A 20987-nucleotide genomic window follows, 5' to 3' on the forward strand; every position below is an offset into this window, starting at 1 on the left:
ATAACTGTGTGTGTGTTTGTGTGTGTGGCCCTGCTGCAGGGAAATACCCCAAACTTTAAAAAAATTCAAAGACTGCGAACTATTTCTACAATATCTCTCAAATCATCCAGGGGGCGCTGTTTAAAAAAAAAAATCCCATATAGCATTAATATATGGGTAATAATATGAATGAAAATCAGCAACGCTACATCCATCATATTGCTATTTTCAAATGACCCAGTAGCAAAAGATCAAAAGAAAATCGGCACACTGCCACTTTAGCTCTCAAAAATGTTTTTTAACATCCCAACGTTTCGACTTACATGGTCTTCATCAGGAAAAACAGTACAACTGGAGTACTCAAGAAATAGTGATACACCTCTACACATCACACCTTCACTCAATCACCCCAATCAGCCAGTAAACAGGCACATACACATACAATAATATGAGGTACAAAAAAGATTTATACAAATCTAAATGTTAACTTCCTCTGAGTATTCAGTGTATAAATATAGCACATCACACCTGCAAAAAACAATCACATCATTCAACCAACAGGCCAGTGAACCAGGGGGGGAAATGTATACACATATATTTATGTGATGGTGTAAGATATAAATGCAAAAAGGATTTCAAATCAAAATCCAAAGTCAGACCTCTCTGAGACAAACCATTCAATGTGTAAATGTAAAACGCTTCCCTCTGCAATGAAAGTCTTCTGAGAAGGGGTGGGAATATTGACAGACCTTTGATTGGTTTGAAATTGAGGGTGAGTGAATGAGTTTGATTTGTGTGTACTGTCCCTTTAAGTAGCTATTTGTGTAAAAGGTGACCAATATCCAGTGGGGGTATGTTCAACATTTCATGCCGTTCAACAGGTAAATCCTGCTGTAATTTAGGTCACTTGAACAGCTTATAAGTCAGGAGAGGGGGGTCGAGGGGGTCTTTTCCGACTTCCATGGAAGGAAATGAATCGTGAAAAATCCTTAAGAAGGATTTAAAGCAAAACGCAAGCAATCTGTGCCAGCATCTGTGTAGTATTAGCAAAACTTACAGGGAAAAATGTTAATTAGATTCAAATACATTGAAAATACACTTGTAGTGCTTAAATGTCACTATTAATGTTTATAATATGTAAAAGCATTATTCATACAGTTCATAGGTTTGGAAATGGTTAAAAAAAGTTTAAAATACCATTCAATATCAAAATAAAAATTGAGTACACTCGTAGATCAAATATGTTCGGTTACCCCCACAGTCCAAACACATGCGCTATAGGTGGATTGAATAAGCTAAAATTGGCTGTCGTGTATGTGTGTAAATGCAAGGTGTTTCCCAGTGCTGGGTTGTGGCTGAAACGGCATGCGCTGCATAAAAATGTGCTGGATAAGTTGGTGGTTCATTCCGCTGTGGCGACCCCTTGATTAATAAGGGACTAAGCAGAAAAAAAATGAATGAATGGATGTAAATGTTGAGATTTATAAAAATGTTAATATTTCTATTATTCTTTAAAAAATGTATTATATTTGTATTATCCTACTGTAAATAATACAAATCTAATTTATTATTAATATTAATACATTTGATCATTTATTATTATTTTTTTATGATACAAATCAAATAAAATTTTATATTTGTATTAAGCTATTGTGTTGACTAAAAATTAACATAATCACGCCTGAAGACTTATTTTAAACTTATTTTAAATATTTTAAAAGTTGTTTTATGTTAATTAAATCCTATAATTGATAAATCAATTGAAAACGAAAATTTCTGAGCTGTAAATGTTTAATTAAAATGTCACAATTTAATAACCATGACATGCATAAATATTATTTTACATAATGTTTACGATCCGCTGCGTAAAACATATGCTGAATAAGTTGGTGGTTCATTCTGCTGTGGCGACCCCAGATTAATAATTGACTAAGAAGAAAAGAAAATTAACGAATGAATTATTGACACAGCTCATAGGTATGGGAATGGTTAAAAAAACATTCAAGATAAAATTTAATATCAAAATAATAATTAATTAGAAATTCTTTTATAGATTATTCTATAAAAAGTTATTAAATTTTTATATTATCCTATTGTAAATAATACAAATCTAATTGATTATTAATATTAATATATTTATTGGTTTATTAATATTATTTGTATTATTTCATGATAAAAATCTAATTCAATTTTGTTTTAACACTAACCTATTTTAATAAAATGTAAATATTGTGATTGAGAAAATATTTTATATTTGTATTATTCTATAGTAATCATTTATTATATTTGTATCATCCTATTGTGAATAATACAACTCTAATTTATTATTTATATTTATTAATACGTTTATTGATTTATTAATATTATTATTTGTATTATTTTCATTCAGTCATTTATTTTCTTTTTCGGCTTAGTCCCTTTATTAATCAGGGGTCGCCACAGCGGAAGGCACTGCCAACTTATCCCGCATATGCTTTACGCAGCGTGTGCCCTTCCTGCCGCAGTGGAATTTATTTTAATTCATGTATTATTATATGATACAAATCAAACTAAAATGTTTAATATTTGTATTATTCTATTGTGTTGACTAAAATTTAACATAAACATGCCTGAAAACTTATTTAAAATTTATTTTATATATTTTAAAAGTTTGTTTTACATTAAGTGAATCCTATTAATGATAAATCAACTGAAAAGAGAAGTTCATAGTTGTAAATATTTAATTAAAAATGTCTATGACATCCCAATTTAATGATCATGACATATATTAATATTATTTTACATAAAGTAAAACATATGCTGAATAGGTTGGCAGTTCATTCCGCTGTGGCGACCCCTGATTATTAAATGGACTATGCCATTTTGAATGAACTAAGAAAATGAAAGAATGAATGAAGTTTACGCCAAGGCATCCTTATCTGTTGTCGACACGCGTATTTAGCGATAGACATAGATAAAGAAAATTGCAATAAAATTAAATTTGACGAAAAATAAGGTAATATAAGACCTAAACTGACCACATAATCAAAACAGCGTATAAACATGACGATTTTGTGCGAATATTGTTCACCTCATCTTAATAAAAACACAAAAAATGTATACACTCTCCACTCCACACCCAAGATCAAACTGTGAGCCACATCAACGCCCAATTATTCTTGATTGACAGCTATCCCACCCAATCCAAGCGAAGCTCCCAAAGCGTCCTATCCGCTCACTGGCCAACTCAAACGTCAAGCAGTTCCACAAAGACGTCGTCGCCTCTTGCCCAATCACACCCCACTTCCGAGCCGCTCGTTTCCCGCCCTCTCGCTGTATCTGTTACATTCCTGTCGCACAGTGTATCAAAGGCACTTTGTATCCAGTTGCACTTCATACCAGCATCTCTGTTGGATTACAACGCACTTAACAGTTATCGTTTATGTTTGTCAAAAGCAGAAGCGAGGAAAGGAGCGCGTCACTTTGTTCCCGTCATCAGGAACATCAGTAAACAGCAGGTAAGGATGATGCTAATCCTGACACTGTAACGATATTTTGATGGAGGATCTTCTGCAATGTGATGAAGAATGCTAACGTTAGTAGATAATGCTGATAGAGCCAAACACAGTTTTAATAGCTCGCATGCTAGCTAACACACGTCCGTTATTAGCCTTGGGCGCACTTACAATCTATTTACATTACTATTTAATGACGTCGAGCTCTTAGTTTAGCGTTATCCAGTCATTTCCATCTTCTAAACATGTTCAATTGAGTATTAAGCATGTAAATTTAGTTTATAATAGCTGAGGCTTGTGTTTCTGTGTAGATCTGTGTTTGTTTCGCCCGCCAGACATCTCCGATAGCTGTTGGTGGTTTAATGATTGACTGCTTTGTTATGCAACAAAACCCTTTAAATAATTCATACAGTTTGTGTCTTGTAGGATGATTAAATTGAGTTTTAATTGATAAAACCGTGGTTGAGTGATGCACCTGCTCCTCTTATGTGTATTCTTACTCATTTGTGGTTGTTGTTGTGTTGTTGTCTTTGCTTGTTTTAGATTGTTGGATTTCAGTGTTTCTTGGTAATGCAAGTGAATTAATTAAGCCGTTATTTTTAATTGGGTTAAAGTTCATTTCATTCATCATGGAGAAGTGCCCTCTTTTGGCCATTTGTGGAAGTGCATTTGTGCCTCATTTGCATTTTTCCTGCAGTCTGATTTAATTATTTATTTTTTTATACACTTATATTTTTTGTTATTAAGCTTCAAACGATGGATGCATGACAATTAAATCGAACATTATAAAGTCAGGGTGATAGAAGTGAAGTAATACCACTACTAATAATAGTTATACATAATAAGAAGCATAAAAAATAATAATAACTAAATAATTAAATAAATTTCTTACAATTATAGACAAGCAGAATTTATTACAATAATCAAAGAAAAAAACAGAAAGAACCTGGACCATTTTAATTGCTTTCCTGTTTGTACTATGTTGAATAGGACAGAGAAAATCTTTCAACTCCCTATAAAATAGTGTAAAACAAGGTTTTTTTTGATTGAAAATTTGCTCTTGAGAATATTAAACCAAATCAATAGCAAAAACTTAGCTTTTTATGCAGTCTGATTTAATTAAATCCAATATTATAATGCCAGGGTGATGGAATGGAAATAATAATAATACATAATAAAAAGCAGACAAAAATAATAAAAAATACAAACAGAACACAACTAGACCGTTTTAATTTCCTTTCTGTTAGTACTATGTTGAATTGAACAGAGATATTTTTTTAACTTCTTATAAAATAAGGTAAAACAAGGTTTTATTGAAAATTTGTGAATATAAACCTAATAAACAAAGTAAATAGATCAATAGCAAAAACTGCGTCATTTATGGAGTCTGATTTAATTATTTTTTTTGCATTTATTATTTGTTATTAAGTTTCAAACAATACATACATGACAGTTAAATCTAACATTATAAAGCCAGGGTGATAGAAGTGAAGTAATACTCCTAATAATAGTAATACACAATACAAAGCAGACAAAAATAATAATAAATACATAATTCAATCCTTACAGTTATAAACGAGCGTAATTTATTACATGAAGAGTTTAAAGAGAAAAAAGATTACATCTGTGCCATTTCAATTGTTTTTTGTTAGCACTATGTTGAATAGTACAGAGATAATTTTTCAACTCCTTATAAAAAGTGTAAAACAAGGTTTTTTAATTGAAATTTTGCAAACATGAAACCTAATTAGCAAAGTAAATAAACAGATAGCAAAAACTTTATTTATGCTGTCTGATTTAATTATTTTTTATGTATTTACTATTTGTTATTAAGCTTCAAACGATAGATACATGACAATTAAATGAACATTATAAAGCCAGGGTGATAGAAGCGGAATAATACTACTACTAATTATAATACATAATTAAAAAGCAGACAATAATAATAATAATAAACAAATAATTAAATAAAATGATTACAGTTGTAGACGAGCAGAATGTATTACATTAATCAGAGAGAAAACAGAATTTAACTGTACGATTTAATTGCCTTTCTGTTAGTATTGTGTTGAATAGTACAGAGAAAATTTTTCAACTTATAAAATAACGTTCAAAGTTTATTGATTGAGAATTTACACTTGTGAGTATGAAGCCAGGGCAATAGAAGCGAAATAATATGCCTACTAATTAAAATACACAATAAAAAGCAGACAATAATAATAATAAACAAATAATTAAATAAAATTCTTACAGTTATAGACGCTCAAAATTTTTTACACTAATCAAAGAGAAAAAGGAATACAAATGTACGGTCTTAATTGCCTTTTTGTTAGTACTAGGGATGCTTCGATCGATCGGCCAAAGATCGTTATCGGCCAATAATCACATTTCATGACTCGACCGGTACTAGCTAATCTGGCCGATCTCATGAACCGATCACAATTGTTTATTTATGAGTTTACAAGCAGAGAACATATCAGAACTGTAAGTTCTGTGTTTTTAACAATATTGCAAGTTCATTAAAACCTGGCAGGAAAAATTAGGGAAATGTGTTAATTTATAATTAATAATATAACTTATTAAAATATATGTATTGTAATATACAGTATGGACATATTTCCTTTTAGTAAAGTAGTAATAGACTTACAAGTTCTCATTATAACTTCTTATGCATCAAATATGCGCTCTAAACTTTGAGACTGTTGAATTCTTTCATCATTTGCAATGTTTCCAAATTGCTTTGTTACTGATTTTTCTTACCAATTTTTTTACATCTGTTTTATATATTATTTTATGTAAAGCAGCTTCTGACCACGACATGTCCTCACTAAATGGTTATAAGAGACATGTTTAAGGAATTATATGCAACTTCTTTAATTTATTCTCTGCGGTAAAGAGAGATCTCCACTTCCAAGTATCATATTAAATGTGCTTTATGCATTATAAAGCTTAAAGCATCAGAATCAATACTTGGTATCGGCCAAATACCATGACAAGGAATTGGTACTTGGTATCAGCTGCAAAAATCCTGATCGGAGCATCCCTAGTGAGTACCATGTTGATTAGTACAGAGATAATTGTTCAACTCCATATAAAATAAATTTTTTTTAATTGAAATTTTTTATTTTTTATTTTGTTTTTATTTATTTATTTTTATTTTTTTGATTGAATTTTTTTTATTTACACTTGTGAATATAAAAGCTAATCAACAAAGTAAATAAATCAATGGCAAAAACATTGTTATTTATGCTGCCTGATTTAATTATTTATTTTTTATGTATTTGTTATTTGTTTTTAAGCTTCAAATGTTAAGATACTTGACAATTAAACTTTATAAAGCCAAGGTGGTAGAAGTGAAGTAATAAATTAATCATACATAATTAAAAGCATACAAAAATAACAATCAATACATTATTAAATCAAATTCTTACTAGTATAGACAAGCAGGAATATTTTACATTTAAAACCGAACACAACTGGACAGTTTTAATTAGAACAGATGTAATTTTTCAGCTCCTTAAAAAAAAAGTAAAACAATCAACAAAATAAATAGATCAATAGTAAAAACTTGGTTATTTATACAGTCAGATTTAATCCTAGAAAGCTGTGGCAATGGAATGACGTGGGATTGTGGATTTGCATATTCAAATATGGTCTTCTGTACTTGCTTTCTCACCAGGTCTTCGACTAAGTCACTTAGTGAGCATTTTCCCCTTCAATTTTCACTATATTTTATGTATTTACATTAAAATAAATCGTGCAGGTAAAAAAAATAGATAACAACTTTTATTTGTGGCCCATTTTTAGTGTGATTATCTAGTAATTAGTATTTATTAGGCTTTTATTAATATTTTTCTAGTTGTATTTAATTTAAACTGTTTAAATTGTAGTTACGTTTCTACCTTTTGTCATTTTTTTGCAGTATTTAAACAATACCACAGTACTATTTATAATGGATTAAATTTTTATTAGCATTACACGATCAAGATCAAGGCAACAAAATGCAGTTTAGGTCTAACCAGGAGTGCAATAGCAGCAAGTGCAGATAGGTATGCAAGTTAAAAAACATATATATGTTATAAAGTGCAAGTATAGAAAAACTAGTGATATTTACAGATGGATGTGCTATGAACATTATATACTATCTATGAACAGAGATTTACAATAGAATAATATACAGTATGTATATGTACAGGTTGCTATTAATAATCAGAGGCATGTATATGGATATGAACATAATAACAAATGCCTGTGTACAGTGTGTATGTACAATTCAAGATGATTTTCACATCAACACAAAACAAATTTCAGCATTTCCTTAGTAAGACTCTCTGGTCATGAAAACTGAAAAACAGTATACATGAAATAGTGTTATAAGATTTAGATACTTCAAATGATCCAAGTAGCTTGGATATATTATCGATTACAATAAATTATTAATATAAGTCAGTCAGGAGAAGTGACTAAAATTCTGTTTATTCATTAAAAGCCCAATACTGATATTTGTGGGTCTACATGTTTTTTCGAACTACATTTTCATAAGACATAACTGATTAAGTGTGGTGTGGAAATTCGCCAAGATGTAGGGCTGAACAATTTATCGTTTGAAGTTTGAACATTGATACCGCAATGTGTGCAACCACAATGGACACATTGCAGTATAAATTTAATTAAATAAATTAAATATTATTGTATAAAACTATTTATACGATGATGACCATATTATTTTATGCTTAATTGTTCAGTTTTTGTATTTGAATGCTGTTAAACTCCTCAGAAAACCACAAAGTGCTGTTTATTTAACTTTTTAAAATTTGTTTATGCTTGTAATTTATTACATTTTTTACGAATTTTTTGTATAAAAAAAAAGATCACCCCAGTCAATCTAAATTGATAATCTTTCTCAATAGAGCTATTTAAGTCATCTAACGAAGTTATGGTCAGGTCTGGACTGATAAACGATATTACAATATATCGAATCGCGATAAAATTTGTCAATAACAATGATAAGCTCTGGACTTTTTTAACTCTATATTGATCTAAGAGCCAATCACACAGCAGAAATGTGCAACAATGGGAATCTAAAAGTGTGTTGGTATTAGAGATGTACCGAATTTTCAGCCACAGAAAATGTATCGGCCGAAAGTACCAATTAATGGACCATCCGTCTAATTTTTGTGGCTTCAGTCATTGTTGGGGTACTCTTACATTTGCAAGCATTAGCCCCTTTCACACATACACACCTTTACGGAAATTTACCGGCAATTTTCCGGAAAGGTTGTATGTGTGAACAGGCTCTTTTTGAAAATACCGGTAAATTCGTTCTGGCTATTTTCCGGAAAGAGAAGTTGTAACATTACCGGTAATTTTCCGGAATAAGCGTGTGCACGTCTAGAACGTGCTGACGTGAAACGTCTGCTTTAGCCAATCAGAACAGTCAGACGCATTCACGTCCGCGCGGTTTATGAGAATAAAAGCCTTTGAATATTTTTCCAGACACATTTAGCTGCTAGAAATTAGTGAAGATAGCGTTTATATGTTCAGCTTAATGCCAACTGTGTAATGAATTATCGATAAGATGCTTATGATAAGCCGTTGTTTGTTTACCTTCAAGCTTTGCGTGTGCCCATAAACAGTCTATGAGTGCCAGCACACACACATATCAAGTACATCTCGACATGCGAAAATGTTTCTCTAGATATTTTCTTCAAAGTTGTTTACAATACTGATCCATCCACAGAGTATGTAATGTAGTGAAATGTTTATAAATACAAGCGCAGCCGTTTAGAGCTCATTTCTGGTTAATAATGTCAGAATTGCCGCTATTTTGGAATGGATGTGTAAATGCTTATTTCCGGAAAAATTCCGTAACGTCCTCGCCTGTGTGAACAGCGCTTTTTTGAATGTACCGGTAAAGTCGTTCCGTAAATTTTCCGGATATTTACCGGTATCACTGTGTGAAAGGGGCTAAAAACAACTTATTTCAAAATGTATATCATTATCCTTTAATAAGGAAAATGATTATTGAGATTAAGCCCAAAACATGATATACATCGCAGCAAAAAAATCGCATTGTCAGATTTTTCCCAATATCATGCAGCCCTAATGTGTACTTTGACAATTTTATATAACACGAAATTGTAAAAAAAATAACTCTTATATATAGGGGAAATTTTTTAAAAATCATCAAAATTGCCACCAAAAAATCAAAACTGTATTAATACATATACAATAGTCCATGTTTTCATTTTGTTTGTCATTTTCTGATAAAAAAAAAAAACATTATCTAAATTGTAGTATTTTATGTCAAATTCTGAAGACGTGCAGTAATAACTGTTGTTTGTAGAATGAAATTCAAATGACATTTTACCAAGAACAAGTATCTGGTAATGGCATATAAACCGAAGTGCTATGAACTTTAATAATTTATTTTCCAGAGCTGTAAGTGAATGTGGATGAATGTTTGAAGAGTGTTTGGGTTGAAGTTGAGCACACCGCTAGTCATGAGGGAAGCCTTTGCTCTCGGTTTCCATAACAACACTGTTGCCATAGATACATCTTGTCGGGGTTTAGAAGTGGGTGTGCTTTCATTTATTTATAGTTTTTTTATATATATAAAGTGTAAGTGTCTGTCTGAATGAGAAGTGAAACATGGCAAAACTGAATAAAGGCAGAAAGAAGGAGTTTCCCTTCATTTACACAAGCTGGAAACTGATAGTTGTTGTTGGTCGTTTAAAGTGAACCAGTAAAGGCATAGTTTATCCAAATATAAAATATCTGCTATTATTTTCTGAGCCTGATTTTTTTTCTTCTACCCAAAACTGTTTCTTTCTTCTTTTAAACGCACACAAAAAAGAAGATGCTTTGAAGAATGATGAAAACTGTGATTAGTTTTTTTCTATAAGATGTCAATGTGTTCCAGTTTTCAGCATTTTTCTGAATATCTTCTTCTATAAATGTTTGGTGTAAATGGTGAGTAATTGGGCTGGGTGGTATGACTAAACTGTTATTTCATGGTATGAGGAAGTTTATTTTATGGTAACGATATGCAGGAGTTATTCCAGAAAATGTACAACAGGGCTTTATATAGTAAATAAACTTGAATATTTAAGAAAAGAGAAGGATGTGATTTTTTTTTTTTGTTTTTCCATGTTAACCTTATAAATATAGACTAAAAATAAAGATCAATATAAGCAAAGTTTGGACAGTTTTATGAGGACAGGCCTTATTGTTATAAACATTTCTTAAGTAACGTCTTTTCACAGATATAAAATATATCCCAAGTAACAGGAAAATAATAATAAAATTAAAAATAAATATGTAAGTACTTTATCAGCAGTTTTTTTCAAATAATAACAATTCTTGTATAAATATTGAAACCTAGTGATTACTTCTCAAAATGCAGATTTAGGTTTATGTGCAAGTAGTTTGCATACAAGTCAATGCAAACTGGGCTGTGGGAATGATGCGCAATGAGCAATGTGTTTGTCATGAATGCACTGAAATCGATTCAATTTCTGATTTGCTACCCAGTTTTGTCACATTTCTCGTGTTTTTGCTGTGAAAATATTCGCAAATTTACGCATCTTAATTTCTTCATTACTTTTTAGACTTTTAAAGGACCTCTATTATGCCCCGTTTCACAAGATGTAAATCAAGTCTTATGTGTCTCCAGATTGTTTTTGCAAAGTTGCAGCTTAAAATAGTCATCAGATCATTTATTACATCATATAATTTAAGCGTTTTTGTGCCTGTGCCTTTAAATGCAAATGCAAATGCTCATCAGAAGGGTACCCAGCATCAGTGGTTGGCATTTTTTTCTTTTTCTAGTTCTGCATGCAATCTGAGGGTGTTTTCACACCTGTGAATCGATTCAGTTGTTCCGAAACAGGGATTAAAATTGTTGCTCTTTGAACTTGGTTCACTTTCACACTGCAAAGTTTCTAAACGGACCAAAACAAGTCATGTGTGAGTAAACTCTCCTCACATTGGTCAGAGTTTCAGGGTTCATTTTGCAGAGTCCCGCTCAGCTGTCAGGGGAGGTGGTAGTTTGGTGGTGTTTGACAAGGTGCGCGCGACGCGTCTGAGGAGCAAGGAGGGATGTGGTGGGGAGGGGTGAGAAGGGTGCGCAACGTATTTGAGGACCGGGAGGGAGACGCGCGATTATCGGGAGATAATCACTCGTTTGTGGGCATCCGGTAATCTCTGTGCATTTGCGGATAACTCCCGAAACTTCCAGGAGACTTGAGATGTCTGGAATGACCTTCCGCCCTACTCGTAACTCTCTCTTCATATAGCTGTATGCCTATTACATATCCATAAAACACTGTGATATAACCGCGCACGGATCATTTGCTTTCTCACTACAATCGATCCGCTCCAGAGTTTGTTTCAATCGAGCCGAGACCACCTCATTCAAGCGATCTCGGAGTGATTGTTTTGGCGCGGATCTTTTGTTTGTTGTAGGCTATATATCTGCCTGTTTTGTCTAAATACCTGCTGGGCATGATCAAGCATTATCTAATGGTATGAACCATTATAGGGTGGTCAAATGTATATTTATATGATCTACCATATATTAATTATTTAGATACAGATCACCAGGTTTTTCTTTTATTCAAGATGTAGGATTGAACACTTAAGATTTACATAGTCATATTTATTTAAACAGTTTGGTACTTGTATAAGAATATTTTGACTGCAAAACATATTTTAATAGAATTTATATATTTTTGAATGATATCGGAAACATTTTTATACTGGAAACATTTTAAGGGAAATGTTTAAATAGAATCCTCCTGGAGGAATTTGACAATATTATCATTAATCAAATTAATAGAAGTTGGATGACATATCAATGTTGTTGTTATCTGTCTGTTATGTGATGCATGTTTGTTATGATTATAAATTAAAAACTGAATATTTATTACCAGTAGTAATATCTATGTCTGTACATTTTAACCATCTTCTCTTAAAGGGATAGTTCACCCTAAAATGATAATTTGCTAACGATTTACACCCCATCAAGTGACTATACCTTTGAGTTTAATTATTTTGTTGACCACAAAAGAAAACATTTTGAAGAATACTGAAAACCTGTAAACCATTAACTTCCAAAGTTGGAAAAACAGATTCTATGGAAGTCAATGGTTACCGATTTTTCAGCTTTCTTCAAAATGATTTTTTTTGTGTTTAACGGAATAAAGAAGCTCAAAAAGTAAAGTATGAGTGACTGATGACCAAATGAAAAATAATTGTGTAAACAGTAAACCATCCCTTTAATGCATCATCATATCTCAAAATGTGGAAGTTGATGATGTAAGTGTAAAGCGAGATGTGATGCTGCCGTCTTGCACAGTATTAAATGCACAAAGTCTCTGTACTGCAGTGATATTTGAGCCGCTGTTTTAAAGCCTGCGTCTTTGTCTCTCCTTCTCTTCAGAAATGGCAGAAGCCCATCAGGCTGTGGCGTTTCAGTTCACCATCACTCCTGAAGGCATCGACCTGCAGCTTTCCCATCAGGCCCTGCGACAGGTCTATCTGTCAGGCCTACGCTCGTGGAAGAAACGTGTCACACGGCTCAAGGTGAACACAGGTTGCACGTAATGGAGGCTTTGAACGCTACATGATAGCCTTCTTTCTCCATGTGATGTAGTTTATGCAAGAAAATGCATATTTAATGAATGTATGTGGTGGGAATTGGTATTAAACCGCTTCACTTGATTAGACTGTGCATGCTAGGATATGATATTTGTTCATATTATTTTTTCCTTGAATGCATTTTGATATTTTATTATAAAATGTTTGGATAAAGTGTTTAAATGTACAATTAAATATTAAAGTGAATTGCTCATTATTACACTACAAATATTAGAGTAAATATTACATGACAGTATTAATACATTTATTACAGTAAATTTTATATTGATAATGTATTTAAAATTTTTTGAATAAAATGCAAAAATGAGCAATAAAATGCTCACAATATATTTTTTAAAATGAAATAACCTAATTTTAATATTGATAATGTCTTTTAAATTTGATAAATCCTTTCTTTTTAATTAGGAATAAAACCAAATGCTCAGAATATATTTTGTAAAATGAAATAGCATAGCATATTATATTGATAATGTGCTTTAAAATTTGATAAATAAATAGTATTTGTTTAATTTACAATAAAATAAAATGCAAAAATGAATGATAAAATACTCAGAAAATGTTTTGTAAATTGAAATGGTGTAATTTAAATGCTAATATTGCATTTTAAAATTTGATAAACAGTTTTTTTTTCCAATTTTTAAAAAATAAAATGCAAGAATTTATGATAAAATGCTCAGAATATATTTTGTAAAATAAAACAGCATCATTTTAATATTTAAAATGCGTTTTAAATTTGATAGATAGAATTAATTTAATTAGAAAAAATAAAAATGAACGATAAAATCGTCAGAATATGTTTTATAAAATGAAATGGCATAATTTGAATGTTGATAATGCACTTTAAAATTTGATAAATAGTATTTATTTAACTTAGAATTAAATAAAATGCAAAAATTACCAATAAAAGGCTCAGAATATGTTTTGTAAAATGAAATGGCATCATTTTGATATTAATAATGCATTTTCAAATTTGATAAACAGTATTTATTCAATTTAGAATAAAAGAAAAAAAATTAAAAATTAACAATAAAATATTTAGAATATATTTTGCAAAATGAAATGGCATCATTTTAATATTGATAAAGCGTTTTTAAAAAGTATAAATAGTATTTATTTAACTTGGAATAAAATAAAATAATCAGAAAATGTTTTTTTTTAAATGCATAATTTTAGTATTGATAGTGTTTTAAAAATTGATAGTTTTTTTGTTTAGAATACAATAAAATGCTCAGAATATATTTTGTAAAATAAAATAGTATAATTTTAAAGCTGATAGTGCATTAATAAAATTAATAAATAGTATTTATTTCATTTAGAATAAAAGAAAATGCAAAAATGAACAAATAAATGCTGACTTTATAGTTAATAGCAGATATTTTTGTTTTTTTATTTTAGATTTTGTGCCTCTAATAGTGTTATAGTATTTTATAATTGATTCTAATAATAATTTTTTTAAATCTTTTTTTGTAGCAGTGCGTTTAACACCAATATTGATTTATAAAATCATATTTTGCAATATGATGCCAAAAAATCTTACAAAATTGAAAATTACAAAATATTTTAGAGAAGTCTTATTTATAAATTGTATTTGTTTTGAAGCTGATATGGCAATAATCTAAACTCAGAAATAAAAAAATTACAAATGTTTATTATTTTGTCATGTGCAAACATGCTTTAAATCTGATTAAACATTTAAATAGAATTATACATGTAAACATTTTTATTTTACATTAAAATATACAAATAAACAAAAAGTGTTGTAGCATGTAGAAGTGTGTTTGGCCGTGATCATTCTCACACATTCTTCATCTGGATTTCGCAGTGAGTGTTTTGTTTATTCAGGCCTCTTTCCTCATTTCTGTAGCGTTTGTTTATTCTCTCTCTCTCTCTCTCTCTCTCTCTCTCTCCCCTACAGAACAGCGTGATCACCGGTGTGTATCCCGCCAGTCCCTCCTCATGGCTATTTGTTGTGATTGCGATCTTGGCCACCATGTACACACGGTCGGACCCTTCAATGGGCCTCATCGCCAAAATACAAGAGCATCTACCGGTCAGGTAAAAACATGTCACGATGTTGCATCACACACATCCAAAATAAACAAAAACAAGTGAGTGATCTGCAGGTCAATGGCTCAAAGATGTACCCAAACACTTGTTATCCTCGTATGCAACTTGCTGTACTAGCTATTTTTCTAAAGAATAGGGAATCCACCCATGAACATGCTCGAGGAGGGTGTGTGCTTTTACACACCTTTATCCAGTATATTTCTGACAAAAGCAGGCGTGGTTTTACCACAGATACTGTTTTGTGGCTTTCATAAATATGTGTTTAATCATGTCTAATAATCAATAGCTGATGGCAGCTTTGTGCAATTAATATATATGCAATTAAATGTTAAAAATAAGTCTGTCAGTATCAGTATTTTGATTAAATACTTCCTTCTGCAGATTGTGATTGTCTGTCGTTGGTAGTTGACCATCCACCAATTTCTATGTAAAGTCTAGATAGGATATAGGGTTGGGCGATGTCGACCAATTTGACATCGACGATGTCTAATGTGAAACATCAGGATGGATGATGGCATGGTCATCATGTGAAAAGCAGGAGGTGGGTGTTTGACAGAGTGCGCGCGACGTGTCTGAAGAGCGAGGAGGGATGCGGGGATGAGAAGGGTGTGCAACTTATTTTAGGACCGGGAGGGAGACGTGCGATTTCTGGGAGATTATAGCTCATTTGTGGGCATTATGAGTCCCGCAAATGCACAGAGACTCCCTGAAAATGCACAGAGACTCCCGTAACTTCCGGGAGGCTTGGGATGTCTGAATATCACGTTTGACATGAACATTATTGAGCATATGTGGGGTAAGATGGAGGCATTGAAGATGAATCCAAAGAGTCTTGATGAACTCTGGGAGTCCTGCAGGAACGCTTTCTTTGCCATTCCAGATGACTTTATTAATCAGTGATTTGAGTCATTGCAGAGATGTATGGATGCAGTCCTCCAAGCTCATGATGGAGTCAGACACAATATTCATTCTGTCTCCACTGCAGCAGGACTTTATATTCTATACTGGACATTATTTCTGTTCAGTGACAAGTTTTTTGTCTAAGCAAAGTTAGACCTTACTGTCCTAATGAAATCATTAAAAATCAAGACATTATCATATTATACTTTGGTCAAATAAGCATAATCTAGAGGCCTTTGTCTTTCATATTAGCCACTTCTTATACCAAATGATCAACTAGAAGTCAAGTTATTTATTTGTTTTTTCTAAAACTTGGATAAGCGACAAGACTTTTGTCAGGTAGTAGAGTTAAATTTTTGTCACACTGTACAACTATAATTACTCTCTTTTTTATATTACTGTTAAATAAATAATCATTGAGTTCTTGAATAAAAAATCTGTTGTCACAAAAATATTAAGGAGCACAACCATTTAATATTATTTTTAATAATACCTTTACTTAGTTGCACATTTAAAATAGGGTTTCATAGAAAACACAAACAAATGAAACAAAACCTCTATAACACACACACAAAAGTCCACAAAAGCCACACCCGAAAAACGGCACACACCAATCGTGGCTTAGCAACCGTAGCTACGCGCAGGAGCCCTGTCAAGCTTTAAGCGAGGGAAACAAGTCAAAGTGTTGTGCATAGGTATTGTGCAAATCTGATACCCAGTATCCTAAAAGTTTAGATGGAATTTATTCCCTTTTCAAAACCTAAAACCCAAAGGGCAATAACTCGCATAACTCTTACCCTGAACAGATCTAAACTGTGTTTCCTACAAAAATACAAAGCAGGTTGTGTTTCACAGCTGTCTTTTTCTTTTTTTCCGCTCTATTATGAGCACTGCTCCGTTTAAGCCCTCGCCATAGTAGTCATACTAATAGCAATCATATTTCCATCTGTTTCAAGCTATGAATATTTGAAATTGCATATCAACAGAACAAAACTGAGATGTGATCACAATCTGAGCACAATATACTTCACCCGCAGCTGTTTTTCAGTGATTTATATCCCTCATGCCCATGTTAGATGGATATAGTCATTTAGTCATTATACTGGGTTAGTGTCTGCTTTTATATTTGGTGTCTGATTAATATTTGCTGGTAGAAGAAATTTCACTGAACAACAATTAATCTATCAGGTTCTTCAAAAAAGAGAGAAATCACGGTTTAATTTGTTATTATTAGATTACTTTTAGATTTCACCTCTCCTGCTGTGCATGAACTAAGCTGTTGAATGGTCGGTGTATGAGACAGCTAGGCTAAACTAGTGTCAATTTTGATTTAAATATTTTCTAATCGGTTGTGTATTATGTCGTGAATATACCCCTGTAATGCACACTGCAGTCCTTTTTTGTCTGGCTTTCTCGGATATCTCACCTGTTCGCCACAAATGACGAATTATATCCCTGGGAATGTCTGACACCAACATATTACATATTGTAATATACGTGCCAGGTACAAAAGCTTGACAGGCGTAGCAATAGTAACTAAGGTGGGCGGGGCTTAATAAAAAGGGTCAGTTAAGGACTTTCATCACAGCTATTAAATTACATTTAAAATATTATATATATATATATATATATATATTTATATATATATATATATATATATATATATATATATATATATATATATTTATATATATATATATATATATATATATATATATATATATATATATATTTATATATATATATATATATATATATATATATATATATTTATATATATATATATATATTTATATATATATATATATTTATATATATATATATATATATATATATATATATATATATTTATATATATATATATATATATATATATATATATATATATATATATATATATATATATATATATATTTATATATATATTTATATATATATTTATATATATATATATATATATATATATATATATATATATATATATATATATATATATATATATAAAAACAGTAAATCTCAAGACTCAATTTTAGATTTAAGTAAATATTACACTTAAAAAAAAAAATTTCTGGCTTTTTGTGTTTTTTCAGACCTTTCAACTTTCAGAATAGTGATTTACCCCATAATTAAAAAGAAAAATGGATGTTAATAATGGCATGATTGTCCCTTTAAATACAGCACTTATAGATGCTCTGTCTGTCAGTAGGAAATGATTTTAAAATGTCAAACCTCTTATCGTGATTTACTATCGTAAACTATTAATCATCATTATCTACAAGTTCATTGAAAGCAAGTATTAAATGCTTTAAAGAGACAGTTCACAAGATGTTGAAAATTTCCTCATCCTTTATTCACACTCAATTGCATGTAGTCAAATTTCTTTTTTCTGCTGAGCACAAAACAAGATATGTTGGAAAAATAGACATCAGTAGTAATAAGAAAAATGCTATGGAGGTCAGTGGCAGTTTTTTCCCCCAACATTCTTAACGGTATCTTCTTTTGTGTTCAGCTATGGACATAAACTCAGATGTGTTTGGATGGATGATGAGTAAATGATGACAGAATTTTTCTTGTTTGGGATGATTTATTTTGTGTGTGTTTGTGTGCAGTGATTCTCTGAGCGTTCAGTGCCGGACGATGGTTTCTGCTGTGCTGTTCAGCACTCTGCTCTGGTTCTCGCTCATCTTCACCATGAGGCTCTGTCTGAAGCAGTTGCTGTCGTACCACGGCTGGATGTTTGAGCAGCACGGGAAAGTGTCCAACACCACCAAAATCTGGGCAGTGAGTATCAGAAACACCTGACACATAAAAGCACATCCCGTAACGGTAAATAAAGGCCGAGTCCTGTGACGCAAGTACAAACAGATGCAAAAAAAACTGCTGATATTGATCAGTAAACTGACTTTTTTCGCTGCTTTGTTGTTGCGTCAGTGCTGCCGTCACATCAATGCCAGTATATTTGTATAGCTTGTTTTGCAATGCCTGTTTTTTTAAAAGCAAGCTAAAAAAAAAATGTGGTAACTTTTTATTTTACTGTACAATTCACACTATTAACTAACTATTAACTAAGATTTTAGCTCAGTAAAGTACTAATTAGCTGCTAATTAGTATGAGTGCTTATAAACAGTTAATATCTTAATCATAGGCAGATAGTAAAACCTGGTTTATACTTTGGTGGCAAGTGATCGGCATGACCCACAGCGCATACAACGCGTGTAGCTGTGCATTTATACTTCTGCGCGCTGTTTCTCTTGCTTTGCAATAACACTTCCGAAACAATAGTTTGCTGTGAGGTGTTTGTTCCTCTGTGTTGAGTTTCTTCGCTGGTGTTTTGTTTTTTCCGAATGCTTCCTTAATGTACAAGTGGTTCAAACTCGCTCATTTTGAGGCAGGAACCGGCAGACGTGAAACAACTTTAACCATGAGGTAAACACAAAACAGCAGTCTCCATCCGGAGCTCCTTCACAGGACTCCACACTTGTAAACAATCGCTCCATCGAGCTCGCGCAGCTCTTGGTCCCGCCCACACTCGTCAGTGCTACCAAGCCAACCAATCACAGAGCTTGCACTACGCATCTTTACAACGTGTAGTTACATTTTTTAGAAAGGTGCACATCAGCAACGCCGACGGCCACGGTGAGGGCTATGCGTCCACGCGTAGGCCGCGCAGTAGCATACTCCTGCGCTTGACGCAGAAGTATAAATCAGCCTTAAGCAAGTAGTAAATGGTGCTACTTTTTTATACCCGAAGGTAGATTTGCTTTGCAGTAGGGCTGTGCAATTAATCGAAAATCCGATTTCGATTACGGCTTTTAACGATAATGAAAAACCATTAATCGAAACTTAACAGATTTAATAACTCATCTCTAATAACTGACAATTTTATCTTTGCCATGATGACAGCACATTATATTTTACTAGATATTTTTCAAGATACTAGTATTCAGCTTAAAGTGACATTCAAAGGCTTAATTAGAGTAAATAGGCAAGTCATTATGTAACAGTAGTTTCTTCTGCAGACAATCACAAATATATATTGCTTGAGGGGGCTAATAATATCGAGCTATTACAACAGGTTTCAAAATATTGAAACTTTTTTTATTTAACTTTAATTAAATATTTAATTTTTATTTGCTTTTATTCTAGCTGAAATAAAACAAATAAGACTTTTTCCAGAAGAAAAAAAAATATTATATGAAATACTATAAAAAAAATTCCTCTGTTAAACATAATTTGGGAAATATTTATATATAAAAATAAAATAAGGGTGAATAATTTTGACTTAAACTTATAATCGCTTTGAATAATCGTGATTACAATTATGACCAAAATAATCGTGATTATGGTTTTTCCCGTAATCGAGCAGCCCTACTTTGCAGTCAAGACTCCTCATTTAATCACACACAAAAAAAAACTCACATAGCGAAAACAACGAATAGACATAGACATGAAACAGACATACAAAACTCTACCTTTAAAAACAAACAGATAAATAATCTCTCCAAGTGTCCAGCTTGCAAGTGTCCAATTTGTAATTCTCTTTAGCTGCCTGATGTATACAGTCTCCAGATTGGCTAGTGACACCCCAGTTAGCTTACTGGACCACTTAACTATCTGATTTAGTGTGTTTTTATTCTTAACAGAAAGGTTCCCAAACCCAAACCCTAGATTTTAATTTATGAATCCAGAATATTCTCCTTTCTCCTAATAGATTTTTTTTATTCAAATTACCTCTTCTACATGACCAGTATACTTCCTTAATTCCTATACATTCTAGTTGGTTAATGTCATGTCTAAATGCATTAAAATGTGTTGCTACTGCTGAAGTTAGATTATATCTTGTCATTGCATGCTAGATTTATGTTTACTAATTTGCAACTTCAGCTG

The 20987-nt window shown here is 31.8% G+C and overlaps 1 protein-coding gene across 4 annotated transcripts in view; it reads left to right on the forward strand.

Moving 5' to 3' along the window:
* Nucleotides 1-3325: 3325 nt before the first annotated feature.
* Nucleotides 3326-20987, forward strand: part of LOC100333227 (carnitine O-palmitoyltransferase 1, liver isoform) — a 46511-nt gene continuing 28849 nt past the window's right edge. For all 4 annotated transcript variants that reach the window (XR_015525313.1, XR_015525314.1, XR_015525312.1 and 1 more), the window contains exons 1-4: nucleotides 3326-3476; nucleotides 12916-13058; nucleotides 15049-15188; nucleotides 18710-18881. Coding sequence is in view for 1 of the 4 variants with exons in the window: in XM_087310105.1 (XP_087166231.1) it covers nucleotides 12918-13058; nucleotides 15049-15188; nucleotides 18710-18881 (453 nt within the window). In the remaining 3 variants the exon portion in view is untranslated. The remainder of the gene's footprint in view (nucleotides 3477-12915; nucleotides 13059-15048; nucleotides 15189-18709; nucleotides 18882-20987) is intronic.

The sequence above is a fragment of the Danio rerio genome, chromosome 24 (genome assembly GCF_052040795.2).
Source record: "Danio rerio strain M-AB ecotype USA chromosome 24, GRCz13ab, whole genome shotgun sequence".
Lineage (NCBI taxonomy): Eukaryota > Metazoa > Chordata > Actinopteri > Cypriniformes > Danionidae > Danio > Danio rerio.